The 24918-nt window shown below is 39.3% G+C and overlaps 1 protein-coding gene across 5 annotated transcripts in view; it reads right to left on the reverse strand.

The window, feature by feature from the left end:
* The window catches only part of carf.L (calcium responsive transcription factor L homeolog), a 32274-nt gene that overhangs the window by 6096 nt on the left and 1260 nt on the right, over window positions 1-24918 (reverse strand). For 2 of the 5 annotated variants that reach the window (XM_018236166.2, XM_018236165.2), the window contains exons 2-11: window positions 17011-17129; window positions 15897-16007; window positions 15673-15778; window positions 14774-14903; window positions 11227-11311; window positions 10016-10205; window positions 6876-6996; window positions 5094-5237; window positions 746-970; window positions 106-277 (exon numbers count right to left, since the gene is read on the reverse strand). In XM_018236166.2, the coding sequence (XP_018091655.1) occupies window positions 106-277; window positions 746-970; window positions 5094-5237; window positions 6876-6996; window positions 10016-10205; window positions 11227-11311; window positions 14774-14903; window positions 15673-15778; window positions 15897-16007; window positions 17011-17124 (1398 nt within the window). In that variant the 5' untranslated portion in view covers window positions 17125-17129. Of the gene's footprint in view, window positions 1-105; window positions 278-745; window positions 971-5093; window positions 5238-6875; window positions 6997-10015; window positions 10206-11226; window positions 11312-14773; window positions 14904-15672; window positions 15779-15896; window positions 16008-17010; window positions 17130-19108; window positions 19581-24784; window positions 24892-24918 lie in introns of those variants that run through there. The other 3 variants (XM_018236164.2, XM_041576433.1, XM_041576434.1) reach the window with 3 other exon arrangements.

Genomic DNA, 24918 nt, shown 5'->3' on the forward strand with positions numbered 1-24918 from the left:
TATCCAGCAAATGACTTCAAGGAATGTGGACTATCCAGCACTATCAACACTTCCTCATCTGCCATGGGGTCTCACTATGTGCAGTTAGATGAACAAGACAAGCACCTCTCTGACTGGCTCAGGGATTGTTTCCGCATCATAAATGAGCTCCTCATTCCCCAGAGCTTTCTGTGCCTCATGAATGTGATTCTTTAGATCATTCACAGTTGGAAAGTAGGACAAGTTATGGCGCTCAGGTATGTCATCGGGTTTAAACAGGTCCCGCTCCACAAACTTCCTGATAAGGAAAGGACAAAGAAACATCATTAAAGTTAGTGAAAATAAGCTGCGGTTTTCATTGGCAACGGCTCTTCAAGGGGGATAAATATCTCAACTATGTAGCAAATGTTTGGCTGAGTGATATTAATGTTTCAGTTGCAATTTATACAGTCAGCAGATTTAAAGGGGTAGTTCACCTTTAAATGTATGATGCAGACAATGATATCACGAGACACTTTGCAATTTGTTTAAATTATTTTTTTTGTACTTTTGGAACTATTTAGCTTTTTCAGCTGTACAGTTTGAAATTTCAGCAGCTAACGTGTTGCTTTGGCCCAATTTTCCCTAGCAACCATGAAGTGGTTTGAATGAAAGACTGAATGATGGTTGGGGAGGCCAAATAGCAATAAGATTGTGGCCTCACAGAGCAATATGTTTTTGGCTGACAATCCTATACAGGAGCAATTTATTGTCTTGATATTTTTACCTAAGCTGTTTCCTAACTGAGTAAACTTCATTTATTCCTTTGGACACCAGATCATGGATTTTTTCTGCTACTTTAGGATGTAGCCGTGAGAGTTGCGTGGAGTTCTCCTCACAAAGAATCTCCTCTTCATCTTCTGTGGGTGGCTGGAAAGTTGATGGTGAAAAGCAACCAGTTTCTAGATCATGATATTGATGAGCATCTTGATCTGGTAACTGCATGTACCACCTAGGAAAGAAAATACTACATTTAATAAAGTGGTATTTGTGAAATTCAGCCAAGGATCTTATGAGCATGGCATACAGAGGAGAAAGGACCTGTTTGTCAAACCTATTAAGCATAATGATTATGGATGCACCAAATCCATGATTCAGTTCAGGATTTGGCTTTTTTCCAGCCGGATTCGGGCGAATCCTTGTGCCTGGCTGAACCAGATTCTATTTTGCATATGTAAATTCGGGGTGGGGGAAGGGAAATCACTTGACAACTCTTCTGTCTCTAAACTTCTTTCACTAACCTCCTCCCTAGGCTTATCTTTGTGCTCAGACTCCCCCTCTCACTCCAATGGTAATGCTCTGGATCTCATATTTACCAGACTCTGTTCAACCACCAATTTTACTAACTCCCCATTTCCCCTCTCTGATCACAATATGCTCACATTTCAACTCTCACTAACTCCCTCCTCACCCCCTGCTATTCCCCAAACACGTACTTACCGTGACTTGCAAGCTATAGACGTGTCACATCTCTCTTCTTCCTTTGACTCTCTTCACTCTAATATCTCAGCCATCTCATGTCCTAATGTGGCTACCTCTGTCTACTATAGTACTCTCACCACTGCCCTAAATGAGCTTGCTCCTATAAAAACTAAACGTTCTAGACCCAAACCACTTCAACCTTGGCATACTGCTCATACAAAAGCGCTCCAAAGACACTCACGTGCACTCGAGCGTCGCTGGCGCAAATCCCGTTCAGAATCAGACTTTTGGAGCTATAAATCTGCCCTGCGCTCCTTTAACACCAGCCTCTTCCAAGCCAAACAAACATACTTTACTTCACTCATTAACTCCCTTTCTAAAAAACCAGCACAACTTTTCTCCACCTTTAACACTCTCCTTTCCCCTTCTCCACCCTCTCCATGCACATCTGTCTCTGCTCAAGATATTGCTGAGCACTTCAAAAACAAAATTGACACTATCAGAAGGGACATTACACTACTCAACCCCCCTAGACTTCCACCACCCTCCCTCCACACTCCCCAGTCCCTCCTGTGCTCCTTCACCCCTGTCACTGATGAGGAAGTCTCAAAGCTTCTGGCCTCTTCTCACCTTACCACCTGCCCGCTTGATCCAATTCCCTCAAAACTTCTCCGCAATACCAATCCTTGTCTAATCAAAGCCTTAACTCACCTATTTAATCTTTCCCTCTCAACTGGACTGTTTCCTTCTCAACTAAAACATGCTCTTGTCACCCCCATTCTGAAAAAACCCTCTTTTGATCCCTCCAATCTTGACAACCTCCGACCTATCTCTCTGCTACCTTTCATCTCTAAACTACTTGAGCGCCTAGTCTACAACCGACTTACCTCATTCCTCTCTGACAATAACCTGCTGGACCCCCTACAATCTGGTTTTAAGCCACAACACTCCACGGAAACTGCCCTGACTCGACTGACTAATGACCTTTTAACCGCTAAAGCCAACAATCACTTCTCACTACTAATACTGCTTGATCTCTCAGCCGCATTTGACACTGTAGATCACCCTCTCCTCCTCCAGTCCCTCCAGTCACTTGGCCTTCGTGACACAGCCCTGTCCTGGTTCTCTTCTTACATCACCAATCGTTCCTTCAGTGTCTCCTACAATGGAGTAGCATCTTCTCCCCTACCTCTTTCTGTTGGAGTTCCCCAAGGCTCTGTCCTGGGACCATTACTATTCTCCCTCTATACTTCCTCCCTTGGCAAATTAATAAATTCTTATGGTTTCCACTACCACCTCTATGCTGACGATACTCAGATCTATCTCTCATCTCCTGATCTCAACCCAGAACTCCTAACTCGCGTCTCCTCCTGCCTGTCCGCTATCTCTACCTGGATGTCACAACGCTACCTTAAATTAAACCTCTCTAAAACTGAAATGGTTCTCTTTCCTCCAACTAACACCAGTAGCATCCCCGAAGTATCCATCATAGTTAACAATTCCACTATCACCCCCTCTCCCCAGGCCCGGTGCCTTGGGGTTATCCTGGATTCTGCCCTGTCATTCACTCCTCATATCCAGTCACTTATTAAATCTTGTCACTTCCACCTAAGGAACATATCCAAAATACGATCATTTATCACCCAAGACGCTGCCAAAATTCTTATTCACTCTCTCATCATATCGCGTCTAGACTACTGTAACTCTCTTTTAATTGGCCTCACCTCTCCAGTCCATAATGAACACTGCTGCGAGGCTCATACACCTCAGCAACCGCTCCTCCTCTGCCTCGCCATTCTGTCAATCCCTGCACTGGCTTCCGTTACCTTTCAGAATCAAATTCAAATTAATGACACTGACTTTCAAAGCACTTCATAACTCTGCCCCACCCTACATCTCTGAACTCATCTCTATATACTCACCCACTCGCTTACTACGCTCCTCTACTGACCTGCTACTCAACTCTTCTCTCATTACCTCCTCACATGCTCGCATTCAAGACTTTGCAAGGGCTGCACCCCTCCTCTGGAACGCTCTCCCACGGTCTGTCCGACTTTCTCCCAACCTTTCTACTTTCAAGAAATCTCTGAAAACGCACTTCTTTCGAGAAGCCTACCCTCACTCTGCTTAACTACCAAACGCAATACCACATTTCTCACCCACTTAATTCGATCTTGCCCACTCCCACACCTTGTGTATTACTCCCTTCCCTTTAGACTGTATGCCTATGCATAGGGCCTTCCTCACCTTTTTGTACCTATATTGATTGTGATGTTTGTTACTCCATATATTCTATGTATGTAATTCATGTGATGTAGTTGTATAATCACATTTACTTTACAGTGCTACGCAATATGTTGGCGCTATATAAATACATGTTAATAATAATAATAATAATAATTTTGTCACAAAACTAAGAAGTAAAAAAAGTGTTTTCCACTTCCACCTTTACCGCCCCTAATTTGCATATGCAAATTAGGATTCGGTTCAGTATTCAGCTAAATCTTTCACAAAGGATTCGGGGATTCGGCCGAATGCAAAATAGTGAATTTGGTGCATCCCTAATAAGGATGATTAAAAGGTAGGGCTCATATCCTATCTGATAACTGGATCAAAGTAATACTGTAATAAATTAAATAAATGAATAAAACTACACACACGTATATATATATATATATATATATATATATATATATATATATATATATATAAATATATATATATATATATATATATATATATATATATACACATATACATATACATATATAAATATATATATATATATATATATATATACACACACATATACATATATACATACATGTATGACTATTATAACTTGTTAAGCAACAGTAACTCTACCATAGATTCTGAGCATGATATCTGCAGTTATCTGAGATGCAGTAGTTTTTATTTTATTTTTAACACAATCAGTTTCAGTGTCCAGTAGTTTCTTCCACTCAACTAAGTTTTTCCTAAAAATATTTGCCCAGCTGATGTCAATTTCCTATCCTTTGTCAATGATGTCATAAACTTGGACACGGTTCATATGGATGCTCAGAACAGAGCAGCAGTTTTTGTCACAGATGGCCATGGAACAGCTACATCCTGTTGTTGTAAAATGAGATCTGCATAATCAAAACTGGAGACTACTGTCCCATAAGAAAAAGAGTCATTTTTATTTTATTGACAAAATACTACCTTAATAATAGCAGGTGTCTCCTAGTGCAGGATGGCAATCTTAAAGCATCAGTGCATGTAACCAAGTGCTTTACAGTAGCAGATGCAAGGACGGTTGTAGCAAACATAGCCTCATCAGTAGTATGGGAAAATCTAATTGTCTACTTTCTTTTTTCAGTATAATGAGGAAGTTTTTTCATATCTGTATTCATTTGGAAATGTGACCACATTAATTAAGGAAATGTATGGTTTAACATAAAAGAATGCCTTGACAAGTAGAGCTTAGCAACATTTTGAAAAAGCCCCTCTGGTTTCACAAACGGTCCTCAGTAAAGGACCAACTGATTCTTGCAAATGACACAGTCAATGATCCTTGTACCTGAAAAATATCTTTTAATATCCAGACACTGGATAATTTGTGAGATGAAATACAGCAAAAAAAAGTGTAAAAGTAATTACAGCTCTCTAACCTGAGAACTCCATCAGTCCCATCTAGATCCTTCTTTAACAAGTTAAATGCTTTCTCCTGTTCCATTCTTATAAGTTTCTTGTCAATCTTAGGATCTGTCGGCACTCTGTAATTAGGGAACTTCTTTACTTTTTTGATGTATATCCTTGAAAATAAAGACAATGTTATTGGTTGCTTGATAGACACCTATACACTGGCATCACGTGACCATACAATGAAATGAACACTACTGCAAGAAATTTCCACTTCTATACTAAAAAGAGACAGTTTGTGTAACTATTAAGCTCTATAGTAAGTATAGGTATGGGTATATAGAATTTAATTAAAAGTAGGGAGGGGTTTGTGTATAGATGCTGGGTTTTCATTTGGAGGGGTTGAACTTGATGGACTTTGTCTTTTTTCAACCCAATTTAACTATGTAACTATGTAAGAGGAGTAAAACATTTTTTTACAAATTTAAAGCCTAACAAAACAATGATATTCAATTTGCAATTCTATTCAGAAAAAATGATCTCACTGTTTATCACGTGAAAACTCTATGAAATCTATGGGAAAAAAACTGGAACTGAATTTGGAGAAAAGATTTTTCTTCCCTGAATTGAATCTCGTCCATGACTTTTCACGTGATAAACCATAAGATAAATTTTCCTCACTGAATTGAATCTGGCCCAATGTAGAAGAAGACAGCAGTTTGGCCTGATATACATTTCAGGGACCGTGGAATTAATGTGTAATTATAAAGGCCCTGGCTCTGCTTTCCTTATTGTAAAAAGATTTAGAATGTATAATGTGATAATGCTATTAAAGGAGAAATAAACAAAACACAGAATATGGGCTAGAAATGCTATACTGAAATTACTGTACCAGTGAGGTTACAGCTGGTATTGAAGCTGATGCTAAAGAGCTGATAATAATCAATTAGAATCATCAGAATTATATGTTGCCATGGAATGCACACCTTCATTTATTATTAACTGGCCTTGTTTTGAGTTGTATCCAGTTGTGAGTCAGTCTCTAAGCTCACATAACTGACAACTACCAGCATGTGCAGTGAATCAGTACAAGAGAAGATGTGGAGCTCACAAATTTTTACTGCTAAAGGACTGTGGTGGCCTTAGGTTGGTACAGAAGCCCAAAATACAAGGGGGGTCATTTATCAACACTGGGCAAATTTCCCCATGGACAGTAACCCATGGCAATCAATCAAATTGTTTCATTCATTTTTTTACCTGCAGCTGGCTTAAAATAAGCAATCACTGATTGGTTTCTTTGCGTTACTACCCATGGGCAAATTTGCCCAGTGTTGATAAATGAGCCCCAAGGCCCAAGGGGGATGTGTTGCTTTTCTGGGATAATAAAATCTGCTTAAAGTCTGTTTAACTTTGATGACATAAGCTATGTGTTAATGAAATTTAGATTTGTACTGAGCACCATAAAATAAGCCTTGTTCAACTATGTTACAATTGGGCTGACTTTGAGAATAAAACAATGGTGTACAGGTATGGGACCTGTTATCTAGAAAGCTCTGAATTACGGAAAGGCTATATGCCATAGACTCCATTTTATCCAAATAATCCAAATTTTTAAAATCATTTCCTTTTTCTCTGTAATAATAAAACAAGATTACAAGATTACAAGATTTTCTAGTAGACTTAAGGTAGGAAGATCCAAGTTACAAAAAGATCCATTAACCTGGAAAACCCCAGATCCTGAGCATTCTGGATAACAGGTCCTATCGCAGTATGAGGTACCCTACAGAGCTACCAGGTAAGGGAAGTCCTACCTCGCTGGACAAGTTGCTTTGTACATTGAGCCGGACATGTTGTCATTTTCGGTGATCTTTTTGGGTTGGGCTCCTTTTCTTCGTGGCCCATACTGACATTCCATAACGATTGCTCTGCTCCCTGCAAGCACGGATACATATCAAATATGTTTTGTTAAAATTGAGACCTGGACGTTTTCCCAGTTCATAATTGTTTAGTGGTTGCGAGAAAGGCTTGAAACGCACTGCAATGCCAGCAGCAAAACATTTAACTGTCAGGTTTTCATTTGCCTCTTAATATTTTAATTCCCGCTCAAGGCAAATCTTACTATTTGTAATAATGTAGGTTCTACTTTAAATGCATTACCAGCCTGATAACTGTGTATTCATGTTTTCCTAAAATAGCCATATCATAACTTCATAATTTCATTTATTTGCTCAAACAGAATCTTGCATGGCTAGTGGCATGACATATCTCAGAGCCTCTACCAAGCTCTTTCCTTTAAAATCAAACACCTAATTGCTGATTACTAAACAGTTTGGAGTCTTGCTGCATAGAAGCTGGTGCAGTTTGTGTTATTACATGTTATTACGTAACCATTTTGTAGGTGGAGAATGAGATGGCAGTCATATGCTAAACTAAGTACTCTAACATTTGGAAATGCAGCACTGTGATACTTGTGTTTGCGTATGTGTTTAACAATAACACAGGGCATGGGAAAAACAAGGTTAATTATCACAATGCCCTTCAGTCACTTTCCGATCTTGATCAAGATATTTATCTTTATTTTTTCAGTTGCTGATTTGTTGCTGGCATGTGTGCTTGTTTGGAGGCAGCTATGCAACAGCATTTGCAATTATTGCCAAAACAAATTTAAAGCAGCACCAATATGTATTAATTAGCATAGCAAATGTATTAACCCGTTAAGTGTTTCCCATATCTATATTAGGCTAGTGCTACATGTTCTTCACCTCCCAGCTGAAAAACTAGGGTTGTCACCCCTTTAAAACTGAACATATATGGAATCCACGGCCTGCATGGCTAATTAGCAATCCATTTAGATGCATGATGCAGACTGAACTATATGGATTCCATTTATGTGGTTTTAAAGGGGTGAGGGGGCAACCCTACAAAAAACCCTTGTAACTGCCCTCTTCCCTTTGACACTAATAGAAAGTATCGCAAATGGTAAGTGTTGGTTCAGAAGAGAGACTGCCATAAAATAAACTACCACATATCTAGATATGTTATGTTCCAAAGAAAACTGATTATGGCCTCACACTGTTCCCTTTTGATGTGCTTGTTTTTTTATGCAAGCCTACAAAATGCTTTATAGTTGTCAGTAAGCAAACAGACTGTGAGGCTTCAGTTTTCTCACTAGTCCTATTTATAATTTATATCTCTCTTTTCAGACCCTCTCCAATTATAGTCGCCTTGACAGGCGACGTCTATTAAAGACAATGGGGAGTTTTTGGTTGCTTGTTAAAATAAAAAAGATCCCTATGATATTATCTTTTTTAAGGTTTTCAAAAATTTTCAAGCTACAGTTATCTGACCCTTGAATGCACTGTATGGGTCCAGGCAATTGTCTCTGGAATGAATGGGAAGTTGCAGGCATATTGTTGTCCACCGGCAGAGCTGTTACAGAGAACACTACAGCATAAGAATGGTTAGAATTACTGTATGTGCCATTGCCCTAACAGGCTTTTAAATCCCCTGTGACCTTTACCTTTTCTTTTAGTAACGGTTAGTATATACAGATTTACACTAAGATCACACTCTTATTTGTACTTATTCTCTTGATATTTCTTATAAACAAATGCAACAGGTGAATTAATAATGAAGCTATAGTGATCCTTTAACTATAACCATAAACCCTCTGAAATAGAGCAGCAACTACCATTTACCATTCTTAAATGCCGGGGGTTATGGCACATGGGGTGTATTCCCCACCTACTCATGTCAGCCTGTGGAGAAGTGCAAGAAACCAAAACTGCAGCATCCCATTCATTCATTTGCATTTCAGCACATAAACAAGCATTTTAAGGCTAAAGTTTACATTAAACACAGATGTTGAAATGTGTTACATTGTATAAATGAATGAAAGCAAAACCCACTTCGATATGACATATAGTTACATAGTTACATAGTTAAATTGGGTTGAAAAAAAACAAAGTCCATCAAGTTCAACCCCTCCAAATGAAAACCCAGCATCCATACACACACCCCTCCCTACTTTTAATTAAATTCTATATACCCATACCTATACTAACTATAGAGTTTAGTATCACAATAGCCTTTGATATTATGTCTGTCCAAAAAATCATCCAAGCCATTCTTAAAGTCAATAACTGAATCAGCCATCACAACATCACCCGGCAGTGCATTCCACAACCTCACTGTCTTGACTGTGAAGAACCCTCTACGTTGCTTCAAATGAAAGTTCTTTTCTTCTAGTCTAAAGGGGTGGCCACTGGTACGGTGATACACTTTATGGGTAAAAAGGTCCCCTGCCATTTGTCTATACTGTCCTCTGATGTACTTGTAAAGTGTAATCATATCCCCTCGCAAGCGCCTTTTTTCCAGAGAAAACAACCCCAACCTTGACAGTCTACCCTCAAATATAAACCATATTTGTTTGTAAAAGAAAAAAATCCTAATTACGCCAGATGTTAAGACTGGGGCAGTCTTTCTGGGTAGTCATACAAATTATCTGTAGTACCACAGAGTGTGATTCATACAATTTACCTGCCCTATAGTGATTCTTAAACTAAAGCCGGCGACACATATGGGCCCAAATGATGGGTCAGACTGGGTTGATGCACTTGTCTGACCCCTAAGCAAATAACTGGCTCAGGTAGAGGAGAGCCGAGCAGAACTGTCTAGCCTTCCTGATAGATATCTGACTGAGCCTCCACAGGATATCAATCAGAAAGGCAACTTTTTGGCCGCACAAGGTAGCTGACTCAGCCCAAAGTTGCCAAAAACACCCCTGTCCCAAGTGGAGCTCATTCTGGCCTGCAAATCTGGCCTAAAATGACAATTGTTCACTGCCCAATCCTAAAGCCAGCTGCTGATACAAAATATATCTATGCACTCTCACACATATACATTTAAATTATGCATTAACAGTTTTGGACTGTAACATTAATACAAGTACCTGCATTAACAAAAGGAATTCCATCATATGGAACATATTGTGACTTCCACATAAGTCTTGTAGCTGCTTTAGCAGGACTTGGAGACTGGCGGGTTCCCCAAACGCTCTGTGTCTGCTGCTTGTGCAGTGCTAAAATGCTCATTAGCTCATTCTCACTTAAGCAGTAACCACGGTAAGAGTCTCCTATTTTCTGGACATGAATAAGAGAAAAGTGCAAGAATTCATTACAATGCAGATACTGATAAAATGGTGGTTTAAACAGCATACTAAGGCTCATTTATAAACACAGGGAAAATTTGCACCTGGGCAGTAACCCATAGCAACCAATTAGTGAGGCTTTTTCCAATGAAAGCAAGCCTCTGATTGGTTGCCATGGGTTACTGCCAGGTGTAAATTTGTCCTTTTGTTTATAAATGAGCCCCACGATGTCTGTGTTTTCGCAAATAAAAAAGCTTGTCGATATACAGAGAATAAGATGATTCTGGCCATTTTGCCTCAACAGCAATTTCCAGCTGGCCAAGTGTTTATAAATTGAAGATGTGATGCATTTTAAGTATCTGTTTGTGAAGATTCTTATTCATCCAGGCCGTGGTATATCTGTAGAAATAAGTCAAATCAACTGAACTGTTTTTCCTGAAGACATTTCACCAGTCATCCAACCGGCTTTCTCAATTCAGAATAACTTGTAAATATGATCTTTTTTGGGAATATATACTCTGGAATGTTGCTCCAATCAGCATAAATTGATTATATAAGTATATATTCCCAAAAAAAGATCTATTTACAAGTCATTCTGATTCAAGAAAGTCAGTTGGATGAGTGGTGAAACTTCTTCAAGAAAAACACAGCAAGTCCAGTTGATTTGACTTATTTCTACAGATTTTTTAAGTATCAATCACCTGACAAATAAATGCACCATCAGAACAAAGGATTGCCATTGATATAAATGGCAGGCAATCCTAAGCATACTGACGCCTGCAACATTGGAAATAGCTTTGGCAATAAAACTTTCAGAATTGCCCTGTGTACCTTTGGGTTTACAGAACTGTCACTGGAAAACATGGAAATTACACAAAAAAATCTTAATCACATGCAAAAATTGGTATGGCACACTGTCCCTTTAAAGGACAAACACACAATGAAATTCAACTGCAATGTTGCTCGGATTTTTTTCCTTCTATAACATGCAAAATTGCTATTTAACAGCGCACCTCACAGCTCCTGAGACGACGAGCCCAAACAGGAATGTTTGTTGGCAATGGTTGGAGAGGTTTTTGGAACAACTCTGTAGGTGACCTAAATAAAAAAAAATTATGTGAAAAGAATAAAATACTTAAGGAAACATTTTAGACAATTTAGAAGCCGAACAAATAAAAAAAAAAAATGGATAAACATTTGTAGTCATTTATAAAACTACTAAAACCTGATATGGTATGGGACCATATTTAAAGGTACATGTTCTTTTACCATTAAAGCTGATGTTCACCTTCAGATAACTATCGGTATCATAACATAACTCGTTTTGATCTTGATTTTTTTAAGATGACTACAAATGCATCTGTACCTTCCACTCTTATGGTTTCTAAGCTCCCCGGTCTGGGTGTCTGTTTAAAGTATATTGCAAGCAGGTGATCAGCAGCCCCCTTGGCTCATGGGTAGATACTTCAGGAGTGCCAAAGGACAGCTTCAGTGGTGGTTATTTTAAAATAAATAGATCTTTTGTTTGCGTTCTTACAATTCATGTAATTATTTTTAATTATGAGAATTTGAAAAACACAAGATTATTATTTTTTTCTTAAATAACTTTAATAAAAGCACAAATGAATCAAGCCTTTGTTTTAACTCTTAACATTTTGTTCCTTGAATATTAGAAGTGTGAGAAGAGAGATAATGTGGCCCTTACGTTTACCCTTGTCTCAAATTCAATACATAGAGAAACTTTCAGAGATACTTACTGCTATGTTTTCAAGTACTAACCTCCTGTTATTCCAGGGCGATTACCATAAGAGTTTATGCAGGGACTTTCCAAGTTTTGTTCTGCCTGCCTACCAAATCCCACAAGCAACAAAATGTTTATGACATTGCCATTGTTTTAATAGATAGCTATTTTCTGTTTTCTGTCACTTCTTTTGGGGTAGTTTATGAATATGTGTTATCTAATAGATCAGGTGTGGCTTTAAATGTAAAAAATGGCAAAACGCAGCAAATTTGTATAATCAAACACACTGCAATCATAACCAGAACGACTGCCTCAAAGAAGAGATGTCCTGAAATCCTGGCTTGAAACTAATTGTGGATTTTTAAAATGTGTTTTTCTTTTAAAGGGCAGTTCACATTTAAGTTAACTTTAAGTATGTTATAGAATGGCCAATTCCATTTTTCAAAAGTTCTTCATTATTTATTTATGTTTTTTTTTTCTATATTTGCCCTTTTCTTCTAACTCTTTCCAGGTTTCAAATGGAGGTCACAGACCCCATCTAAAAACAAATGCTCTATAAGGTTACAAATGTATTGTTATTGATACTTTTTATTACTCATCTTTCTACTCAGGCCCTCTCCTATTCATATTCCAGTCTCTTATTCAAATCAATGCATGGTTGCTATGGTAATTTGGACCCTAGCCACTAGGTTGCTGAAATTGTGAACTGGAGAGCTGCTGAGTAATAACTCAAAAACCACAAATAATATAAAATGAAAATCAGTTGCAAATAGTCTCAGAATATCACTGTCTACATCATACGAAAAGATAACTCAAAGTCAGGCAACCCCCTTTAAGCTAATAAAAGAATAAGCCATTAAATGCTTTATTTATATACTGAACTTACTGTTTCAGCCTAGAGGTTCAACAGCCCTATAAAAGTAATGAGCCACCACTTCAAATGTGTCCAAAGCAGTTTTTCATCTTTTGTATGTCACTGCACATACTCAGTGCGCTCTAGGCTGCTAACAAAAAGCTAAGATTATAAAAAGCTAAGATTAACTACATCAGAAATGTTGTGATTTATAGCTACTATTGCCATCAAAGTATAGCTCTAAGCACAAAACTAGAGGTGTCACTATCACTTTAAGGGTCTTTAGAAATAACAATCAAGAGCAGAAAGCAAAATGTCATAGAAGCTGGTGCTACAGCATTGATTATTAAAGGGGATGACAACCCAATAACTGTTACATCATTATGAAAGAGAATGTCATTTTTAAGCAACTTTCTCATATACATGAATTGAAGATGTATATGAGAAAGCAGAGGTGAGTTTTGCTACATTTTTTCTGTAGTCTGGTAAACTGACAACAGCAATTGCTTTCAGTTGCATCTTTATTTATATCTTAAGGGTAGGGACACACTGGGCGATTTGGGGAGATTTAGTCGCCTGGCGACTAATCGCAGCGACTTTTCTCCCCGAATGCCTCCCCTCACTCTGCGCCTGGATAAAATGAAAAGTCGCCGGCGCTAATCACACACGGCGATTCGTTTTCCGAAATCGCCCGAAGTTGCCTCACGAGGAAACTTCGGGCGACTTCGGAAAACGAATCACCACGTGTGATTAGCGCAGGCGATTTTTCATTTTAGCCAGGCGCAGAGCGAGGGGAGGCATTCGGGGAAGATTGGTCGTGGAAAGTCGCGGCGATTAGTCGCCAGGCGACTAAATCTCCCCAAATCGCCCAGTGTGTCCCTACCCTAAGGGTAAAGTCACTTAGGCAGATTCCGGGAGATTAGTCGCCCCAGTGACAAATATCCTCTTCTTCGGGGTGACAATTTTTCTCTTCTTTTTCCGAAGTTGCCTCACGAGGAAATTTCGGGCAACTTCGGCGGGAAGGTAGGGGAAGGCCGTTCAAGGAGATTGTCGCCCTGAAGAAAAGGAGATTTGTCGCCGGGGCGACTAATCTCCCCGAATCTGCCCGTGTGCCCTTACCCTTAACTAGGGATGCACCGAATCCAGGAATGACCGTCCGAAACGAATCCGAATTTGCATATTCAAATTAGGGGCAGAGAGGGAAATCGCGTGACTTTTTGTCACAAAACAAGGAAGTAAAAAATGTTTTCCCATTCCCACCCGGTATTCGGCCAAATCTTTCGCAAAAGGATTTGGGGGTTCAGCCGAATCCAAAATAGTGGATCCGGTGAATCCCTACCCTTAACATCAATGAAATTGTCAAATATCTTTGAAACTGACTAGGGATGCACCACCTTGGTGAAAGATTCTGCCGAATACCGAACCGAATCCTAATTTGCCAATGCAAATTAAGGGCAGAAAAGGAAAAAGTGGAAAAACTTCTTCTTTTGTGAATGTGATTTCCCAACCAACACCTAATTTACATATGCAAATTAGGATTCGGATTTGGTTAGGCCAGGCACAAGGATTCGGCCGAATCCGAATCCTGCTGAAAAAGGCCGAATCCCGAACCGAATCCTGGATTCGATGCATCCCTAAAACTGACCTAGAATTACATTTTCTTTCATTGTGCAATTATTTAGGTGAACATCCCCTTTTAATCAATTCGAATTCAGAATTAATTGGTTTCCATGGTACCATGCAATGTTCCCTCTAATTCCTTGGTTTTGTGTGCAAAAAAATTATTATTGTGAGCATACATTTTAAACGTGTGCGTGCATTTTTAAAAATTGTGTGCTCATGTCAGAATAAATGCAAAATTTTTGTTTTCACACAAAATTCTTTGTGCACATCACAATTTTGTGTGCACAAACACACTAGCATATCTACATACAATGTGCCCCTTCTATACCTTATTTCAGCTTACCTGTCAGATGGCATCTTTGATACAGCCAGTGATGCATTGGAATGAATAATGAAGCTGGCTGCATTTTCTGTCACAGTGTTGCCTGCTACTACCTGGAGATTTTCAGTGTTTTCATTCTGTTGCAGCTGCTCTTTAAATAGTAATAAAGTAACAATATTAGGAACACAGTACAAATGTACCGATGCTATTTACTGCTGTTGCCATTCAGAGATAATACAGGCTAATTAGTAACTCATATACTTTGGAATATGATAGGCCTAAAGTATATCACTATATGAAGAGTGCTTTAAATAAAAATTACAGCACGTAAACAAATAATTAAATACAGATAAAGCTTAGAAGCATCACATTCTAATCCTGTAACATCTTTTTGGTTCCCTCTGGTTAAAGCTGATGAGTGACTGGCTGTTGGGCTGTTGCTAAGCTACGGTAATTGATGTCTGTGCGTTTGCATTTTGCATTAGTTCAAGGCTGTCCCCAGGTTTTGCTAAACTACAATGCTCATCATGCTTGAGCATCTATGCTTGCAGCAGGGACTGTAGGTTGAACACGCCTATGCACAATTGTTATACCTCAACATGTTGCTGAATTACGACTTCCAGCATTCCTTAAACCATGTCTGTCTTGCTATTTGCTTCACTGTTGGTTGTGACTACATTAATCATTTGTACAGGTAATTGCTAATCAAAAAAGTGTCTGGCTCTTTCTGCATTGCTGGTTGTGACTACATGTACCACTGAAATATTGTATCAGCAGGCAAACCTCCTCCAGCCAAAATTGCAATTTCTACAATTCCTTGCATGTTCTGTGGAGGTAATCACAGAAGTATCCGAGGCATTGTGGGAACTTTAAGTAATAAAACCAAAGTCTAGATTGATAGAAAGCTGTTGCCCACTTACCATCTAAGTCCTGACCCTGTGGAATAACAAGCTGAGTTGTTCCTGATTGGCTGGAAGGAATAACATGGAACACTTGGCCATTTTCTGACTCACTGGTAAGGATCATCTTCAACAACAAATGGCAAAAGAATATGCTGTTATAATTAATGGAATCCTTTGTAATGAAAAAAAAGAAGCCTAAAACTTTATTATCAAAACTGCAATTTTGAAGAAGGTATGCTTACCATTTGGGGGTTGGCACCAGGCATGGCCTGAATTGCATATTGAATGGTGTTTCCACTTTGATCTATAAAATGGTACTGCTCGGCGAGGGTGGATATTTGGTTTGCAGTATTCTAAAAGAAGCCAATATAATCAATTGAAAAAATACACAAACATAGTTCACTGTGTGCATACTACATTCCTTAGCTACATAGTGGCTAATGATGCACGGAATTCACTTTTTTAAGAATTGGGCAAACCTGTATCTTGCACAAAGAATTTGGGTTAATCCTAAACCAAATCCAAGTCATAATTTGCATATGTAATTTGTGTGGGTGGGGTAGGTGGGAAATGTAATTTAATCATGTAGTCTAATGTCATATGATTTTAACAGTTTGGATTCTGTTCGACCAGGCACTTGGATTTGATCAAATCAGAATCCTGCTGAAAACAGCTTGGAATCAGGCAAATCTCAAACAGAATCTGGTATTTGCCACATCCCTAATATTAGAATTTATACATTATATAAGGGGCTATAACTGTTGCATATAAACACATCTAAAGGATTTAGTAATGAAAGTTACACAGTTCGCACTATGTCGCATGTTCCAGTGGTTTATTAGACTGGTGGCTTTTTTATCACTCTTACAGTAATAGCACCAGAGACATTTTGTCACCTGCTCAAAAGCCCCTCCTGTGTGTATGCTTGCCAGTGGAATCATGATATCCCCTAAGTATATGTGTTTTTATACTTGGTCCAGGCAGACTAAGCAACTTGTTAAGGCCACAAGGAATCAGCGATTTAACCACATAAACACAATTTCATTTATTCTGCTAGTAAGGCAGAACTCCGTATGCCTGCGTGCAAGTAGAAGCTGCAGTTTTCAATGCAGATAAACTGAGCTGCAGAAGGGAGTGGATCCACTTCTCTCAGCCTGCAGAAAAAAATCAAAGGCTGAGAGCACAAACAGAAGCTCATTTGTCTGCCCACCCCACCTAAAGTCACCCAACAACTATAGTTTTGAAGCTGTAGTTGCCCATTTGGCTATTCCAAAAGGTATAAAAAGCTATTCAGTAAAGCATTTAGCTTTATTTAACTTTATTAATACATTCTACTTAATCTTTCAAATTGCTGACCTTGAGAATCCCATCATCTGCACCAACATCATCCTCTGTATTGGTGCAAGTGATCAACAAGTCTGCAGGCCGAGTCAGTACATCAGCGTCTAGTCCATTACTTTCCATATCCATGTGGCCTGGAATATATTAAAAGAAGGATCATTCAGAATAACAACACTTTGGGCACACTTCTGTATATTCTCTTTGTACACTTGGAAAAAAAGACATCCATTCTTTTAACCTTAAATGTGAACAAGCAAGAAAACAGATAATAATTATAATCAGTGATATAAGCCCAAGGAGTGTCCACAAACAACTGAGTTCAAAATATCTAGACCTGGAAAAGGGACTTAACCTCCAAGACTTTATCCCTGAATAGAAAAATGTCTTAAATAATCCAAACAATTTTTCTAAAAAGGCAATATTTATTCACAACCATGCCCCAAGTATCAATTAAAAACTATCAAATGAGGTCTGTATATTGATAGTGATGACCGGTGGTATTAGGAATCCATATGTAAAAAGTCTAACGACATCCTTAGCGATTTAGCAATCGCAATACTCCACAAAAGTTTTTTTTGTAGCCGTGATATTTGACAAAGCTGCGGTTGGCGGCGAAACGGTCGTTGAGGTTGGTGTGGCGTTCTGGGAGAAGGGGCGCCACTCCAAAGATTTGTGGTGACAAGGCATTGGACCATGGACGCTGAACTTACTCATTCACCTTAAGCTGGTTCAGTGGTGCAACTTCAGGAACACGGTCTGTTTGTTTACTTGTGTTACCGTACTTTGGATCGGACAGGACAGTGCCATTACAGGATTCCATGAGTCGTTATCCATATCATAGCTACAAAAAAATCTTTTGTGCAGTATTGCAATTGCTAAATCGCTAAGGATGTGGTTAGACTTTTTAGATATGGATTCCTAATACCACCGGTCATCACTATCAATATACAGACCTCACTGCCGATCTATACTATATAACTATTATAGTGTGTCCCTGATCAACATCTTGGGAAGTTGTTCTCTGAAGGAGACCCAGTACCTGCATTATTGAGATAATTTCAAATATATATAACGTCCTGGACAGTGCCTATGATCTATGCTTTGTTGAGCATTACACCATCTATTGTTTCAACATATTGCTTAATCAGCTGCGTGGCAACTAATGACGTATAGAACATGAGGCATTGATGTATGCTTAATAAGTTGAATGACATGTCATACTTCTTATAGACAGATTAGTCTTGTGTCTTACAGCTGTATAAATACTATTTGCTCCTCCTACCTGATTTATTTAAATCGGGTTGTGTGGTTCAATAATCTAAGGAGAGGGATCCCTCCTCCCATGCGTTGCACCTTTGTTTTTAAATTTGTTTTTAATTGATACTTGGGGCATGGTTGTGAATAAATATTGCCTTTTTAGAAAAATTGTTTGAATTATTTAAGACATTTTTCTATTCAGGGATAAAGTCTTGGAGGTTAAGTCCCTTTTCCAGGTCTAGATATTTTGACATCCATTCTTTTATTTTAGTTTAATAAATAATTACAAACTTTCTTAAAGCGATACTGACACATTCCTATAAAAATTTTAGGAACGTGTCAGTATCAAGTATGTGCTTTACCCGCAATAGCCCCCCTCAAAGCCGCCCCCAGCAAAGCCGCAATCAGCCATTACAACATCACCCGGCAGTGCATTCCACAACCTCACTGTCCTGACTGTGAAGAACCCCCTACGTTGCTTCAAATGAAAGTTCTTTTCTTCTAATGTAATGTATGATGATTAGTCATCCTGCTATAACTGAATATTCAGGCACAAAACCACCTTTCACCCCAAACTCGCTCACTGAGGCCAGGCCCCAAATTCTCTGTTTTGTACATACCTAGAACGGGCCATCTCACAGTTTGGGAACTAGAATTTCTAACTATAATATTGTAAGCCTTTCATCACTGCCGCCATGTACATATAAGCCTTGGAAGTGTACACTTTGCAAAATAAATGACATTGTTAAGCACAACACTGGAATGAGTCAGCCTAGGTTTAAATAATCATGATTCATTATCTAAACCTATTGGCACAACAGCTGAAACAAGAAAACTGCTCAGTCACAAGACTCACCATAACAATTAAAAGCTGATTCCACACATTGATTATTTAATAAATTAGGGACAGGTATCCATGGTCACACCAAGGCTTGCACAGGTGCTGGTACAGTGGGTACATTGGTTTCATGGTTTAAATTGAATTATATATTGTTCATCCCCTGACATAGCCATAGTAGTTGAAGAATATAATCGCAGAATTTTGAAATATTCAGGTTTAATTTTGAGTAGAAGGGACTCCCACAGGAATAATCTTGTTGCAGCATTTAATTCTATGTCTAGGTAAAATCTAAGACTTCTGTGAGCACAGGTGTCGAGAGGAAAGCTTACATCTAAAATATAAATTGCAGCTGTCAAAGCATTTTGTAACATTTTAAAAAATCTCAGGCCTTTGCAAATCTCCAGATATTTAAGATCCACATGATCTATAAACGAAATATTAAAAGAACAGTTCAGTGTAAAAATAAAAACTGGGTAAATAGATAGGCTGTGCAAAATAAAAATATATTTCTTATATAGTTAATAAGCCAAAAATGTAATCCGTAAAGGCTGAAGTGACTGGGCTTGTAACAGAACAGAACACAACTTCCTGCTTTTCATCTCTCTAACTCTAAATTAGTCAGCGACTTTAATTGGCCACATGGGACATAACTGTTCAGTGAGTTTGCAATTGATCCTTAGCATTCAGCTCAGATTCAAAAGCAACAGTTATGACCCATGTGCCCCTCTCAAGTCACTGATTGGTTACTATCTGGTAACCAATCAGTAGAAACCAAGAGAGCTGCAAAGCAGGAAGTTGTGTTCTGGTTGTTATTTTACACATCCAGTCAATCCAGCCTTTATACATTACATTTTTGTCTAGCTAACTATATTAGAAACATTTTTTATTTTGCACAGCCTATTTACCCAGTTTTTATTTTTACCCAATAGGGGTTAATCTCATTTGGTTCAGTTCCATGAGTTCATTGCACGGTTAAGAACAAGTTTACTGATTTAATGCTTGCTAATGGGTCTGTACTCAAAGAAAAATGCTTGTGTTCACTGTTGATCATCCTGTAAGTGCAGATCCCTCTGGAAAACTGGGATTATGGGGCAGATTTATTAAGGGTCGAATTGAAAATTTTGTATTTTAAAATGATTGGTTTCAAGTTTGGGTGTGTGTGCTATAAAACCTTTATAAACTGAAACTTGTTTTGTGTGAGATCCGTGTAGATTTTAATAAATATTAATTTTTAACTAGCTAATTTTTTATCCAAAACCAAACCAAACAAAATAAGTGAACAGCCCTTTTAATTTTATCCCAGGTAAAAATTGCAAGAATTATGTTTCACTTTTTTTGTCAAAGAAACAGGGTGGTATAAGGAAGAGCAGGCTGGCCCTTATCCTTCTAAACACATGTAGCACACAAGTAATATTTTTTAAATATAAACCTCAATATATACACCGAAAGCGAATATATTGTAACAACTTTCAAACAGCAGATCAAGTGACCACAGTACTTTCTACGCTACATTTTAAATTTCTTACAGGCAGCCAGTCCACTATTTTGCACGGGTTAAGGTTGAATATTAGGGAGAGAGAGGGAGAGAGGGAGAGAGGGAGAGAGAGAGAGAGAGAGAGAGATTCAGATACATGTAGCATCTTCCAGCTATTCTGCAAGTGAGAGCTCTAAAAAATACCACCAATGAGTAGATTAAGTCCAATTTAATAGCTGCAGAAAATCAGGCAGCTATTAATCTGCAGGTTTAAAAATTCAATCAACACGAGGGCTACATTGGCTTGTTAATGCAGTTCCAGTACCAACCACTTCCACTTGCTGCTGTTGTGAGCCAATCATTAGGCCACCCACCTCAAAGTGGGTATATTAGCTCATTTGGCAAGCTTTTTTTAATGAAAGCAAGAAACTGTCCTTGACAGACAGTTGGCATCTATGTAATAAATCTAGTAGACTCCATTTGATGCTTTGCTGTTTCGTTAGTGGGACTGTTCTGATACACCAAATGGGCATTGATAAAAAAATCATTATTTTAATACAATGAATTAAGGATTAGGTTTGAGATTTGGCCTTTTTCAGCAGGATTTGGATTTGCCAGAATCCAAGTGCCTGGCCGAACCAAATCCTTTAAATGTGCAGTTCTTTTTAGCCCTTTCTTACCCTAACTTGCCTGAATCCTTCATAAAAGATTTGGCCAAATCCCAAAACAGTGAATTTGGTGCCATCCTTAGTATTAAAGAAAGAGGTTGTTCTCCTTCCAAACACATTTTTCAGTTCAGTTGGTTTCAGATTGTTCACCAGAAATAATGACTTTTTTTTCAATTACTTTCCTATTTTTTGTTACTGTTTTTCCAAATCTGAAGTTTAATGTTCCTGTATCTGCTGTTTCAGTCTAAAAATTCAATGATCCATGTGCGGATTCTGAAATGTTACAATTAGTTGATTTTTCATTAGCATTGGAATATTAGCAACTGTTGCATAAATTATAAAAGCTGCCTTTAAAGTGAATGTTCACTTTCCAAACACTTTTTTCATTTGAGTTGTTTTCAGATTGTTCACCACAAACAAAGACTTTTTACAATTGCTTTCCATTGTTTTCCCACAGTTGAAGTTTAATGTTTCTCCCCAGAGCTGCTTTAGAAGGTGAAAATTTCTACTTTACAATTCAATATTAGATAAACTGTCACAAACAGAAAATAGAAAGTAACTTTTTTCAAAGTCTTTATTTCTGGTGACCTATCTGAAACCAACTGAACTGAAAAAAGTGTTTGAAGGTAAACAACCCCTTTAATGAAACTCATGGATTCTGCTCATAGCCAAAGATAAGCTATGTATCAAGTCGGTGACCCCCCTCCCACAGCAGCTCCTCGAGGCAACGTCAAGCGATTTTGTGGAAAATTAAGCAAAACAGGTTTTACCACTAGATATTCACATTATTGTATATGGGATTATAGTTGGAGATTAATTTCCTAGTGTGCCATTGGAAAAATTTAACTTTAAACTTCAACATTAGAAAAATGGCCACAAATAGAAAGTAATTGAAAAAGTATTTATTTCTGGTGAACTCTCTGAAACCAACTGAACTGAAACAAGTTTTGGAAGGTGAACAAACACTTTAATGCCCAAAGAAATACATTTTCCATGCAGAACTTCTTAAAAGTAGTTTCTTGCTCCTAAATGCCCTAGAGAGTTATACACAACCAGATCTGCCTGTTTGTTTTTTTATTACAAGATTTCTCCTAGAGTGTGTTTGGCCAATTTTGGAACTTAATAGGAGCCTATAAACACCAGTCTGAGACAACCACTCCAACATGCTAATGCAGTCCTTGTCTAACAAGTCTTCCTAACCCACCAATACATGTTTGTCAGATATTCAGTCCCATATGGGACAAGCAGTCAGGAGCTAATAAGAAGGCTCGGATATGTGGAAAGGCCACCAAGGCCTGGGCCTAGGGCAGCAGGATTTTAGGGGGTGGCATGTTGCCCAAACACACCCACATTGGTTCAGAAACACTGGGGATGTGCAGGAGAGACAATAGCAAACCCCATTGCTCAGGTCCCAATGATGAAAATTTGAGCGAATAAACAGAGGGGATGGGGGTGAGAAGAGCAACGGGCCTAGGGGTGCTCACTATGCAAATCCGGCCCTGCTAATAATATGTATAGGGGCTAATAATATGTATAGGAGCGACGGCTTCACTCACAGCACAACACTTCGCCAGGCGTAGATTCGCCAGGACAACGCTAATTCACTAAAATCTGAAGTTGCGCCAAGGGCGCTTAAATCTGGCGAAGTTGCGCTTGCGTTACTCGCCAAGCGAAGCTGCGATAGCGTTGCCTCATTTGCATATGGCGGGAAGTTAAAGTTGAATGGACGTATATGTTGCAGCAAATACATTACACTACACATGCCCGGGAAACTTTAATAAAATAAAGTTGTTATATTGCCCTACACATGAGCCCAGTGTATAGTTTATGTGCCATATGTTAGAAAATGAAGGGGGGAAGCCGGTTAAACCCCAAAAAAATTTACACTCTTTTTCAGCCTATCACCCTGAAAAAGGAAAAGACGCTAGAGTTTTTTGGGACTTGGGAACTCCTATCTACTCTATTGCACTTCGCCTGGTCTGAGGTGGCGAAGGCAAGTCTGGCACAAGAGGTAACGTTCAGTAAAATCTGCATCTTAGTGAATTTGCGTATTTACGTCCATTCGCCAGAGCGAAAATTCGACCAGGCGTTAGACTCTAGCGGTACTTCGGTCCCTATCTCCTTCGCTAGCGAAGTTATGCCAGCAAATGTTAGTAAATCGGTGAAGTACCGAAATGACGTCACGCTGGCAAATTTTCGCCCACTTTAGTCACTTCACCTTTTAGTAAACTTGCCCCATAGTCTGTAACTTGTATCTGCCTTTAAATAGTCATCTTTATGGAGTCACAACTGTCTCTGAAAATTGTTGCCAATTAAATAACAAAGGGAACAGAGTTGGCAAGACATTCAAAGTGACAGACCAACTATGGATATGGAACGCATTTTAAGACATCGGGAGAACACATGCTCCTGCGTGCGCTCTCCTAACAAAGAAGTATGCAGACTCGCCTCTTATTTTACACACTGATTCGAAGAGGCTACAGTCACACCTCCGTGCTGCCCACATATCCTGTTGCAATCTCCCCCCTCGTGGCTCATTCCTCAGCCCTCCCTCCTCGGTCCTCAGTACAAAGGCTCTCCATCCTTAGCCCTCCATCCTCAGACCTCAGCTCCTAAACCAGGCTGATGGCTGAGGAGGGAGGGCTGAGGATGGACAGCGTTTGTACGGAGGACCCAGGAGGAGGGCTAACGGCTGATGCCTGAGGAGGGAGGGCTGAGAAGGAAGAGCTGACGGCTGAAGGAGGGAGGCCCGAGGATGGAGGTGTGACGTCAGCCTTTGATAGGGTTGCCACCTTCTCTGGAAAAAAATACCGGCCTTCCTATCAGGTCCGGATTTGTGGTGAAAGTTTAGGGGCAGCAGGCTGCCCAGCCGCATTGGGAACACAGCGTTCCCCATCATTCCCCAGCGCAATAGCGCATGAACGTATATGCGCTCGCGGGAAGGGGTGAGTGTGGACCGCGGCGCTAGGACCCCGAGGCCTCGGATGGCAGGTGTTAGGACAGCGAACCTTCGGGGCACCAGGGACACATATCTGGCCTTGCTTCCTATATATTTATCATTTTTCCCTATTAATAACATTGGGATCAACCATCATTTTTACCAGACAGGCCGGTAAAACACAGGCGAGGTGCAACCCTAGCCTTTGAGGATGGGTGAGCGAAGCAGGGATGCTGCATTCCTCTGCCTTATGAGATTGCATGCAGGAGAGCGATTTCCCGAGGATGTCCTAAAATGCGGTCCGTATATGGAGAGACTACAAATGTCAGCAGTCGACAGGCTTAAACTACGGACTGCAGAACAAACAAATGGGGAGTACTACTAAACATTACAGTTATTAAGACATGTTATTTCTCCGCCATATTTTAACATTACTAAACAATAACACCGAAGGCGCCGTCAGCCTAATCCCAAATTTCACAGTCAAAACAAGACGAACCCTACAGAACCTAAAACCACCCTCCTTTCAATACGGCCCCACAGGCCTCTGACAGAAGGGAAGTCAGCGTGAGTCGCCAAAGGACAGAAAATTCAAAACGAGTCTACTCAACCTCGTCTTGGCTTTCGCAGGCACCACAATGGAGAGGAGTACAGAGCGCATGCGCAGCAATGAGGAAGGACTGCCAAATGCTCAACCATGCCGCCCCTTACTTGGTGGAACGCAAAAAAAGGCGTAGGGCGAAAA

This window comes from Xenopus laevis, chromosome 9_10L, assembly GCF_017654675.1.
Source record: "Xenopus laevis strain J_2021 chromosome 9_10L, Xenopus_laevis_v10.1, whole genome shotgun sequence".
NCBI classification, from domain to species: Eukaryota; Metazoa; Chordata; class Amphibia; order Anura; family Pipidae; genus Xenopus; species Xenopus laevis.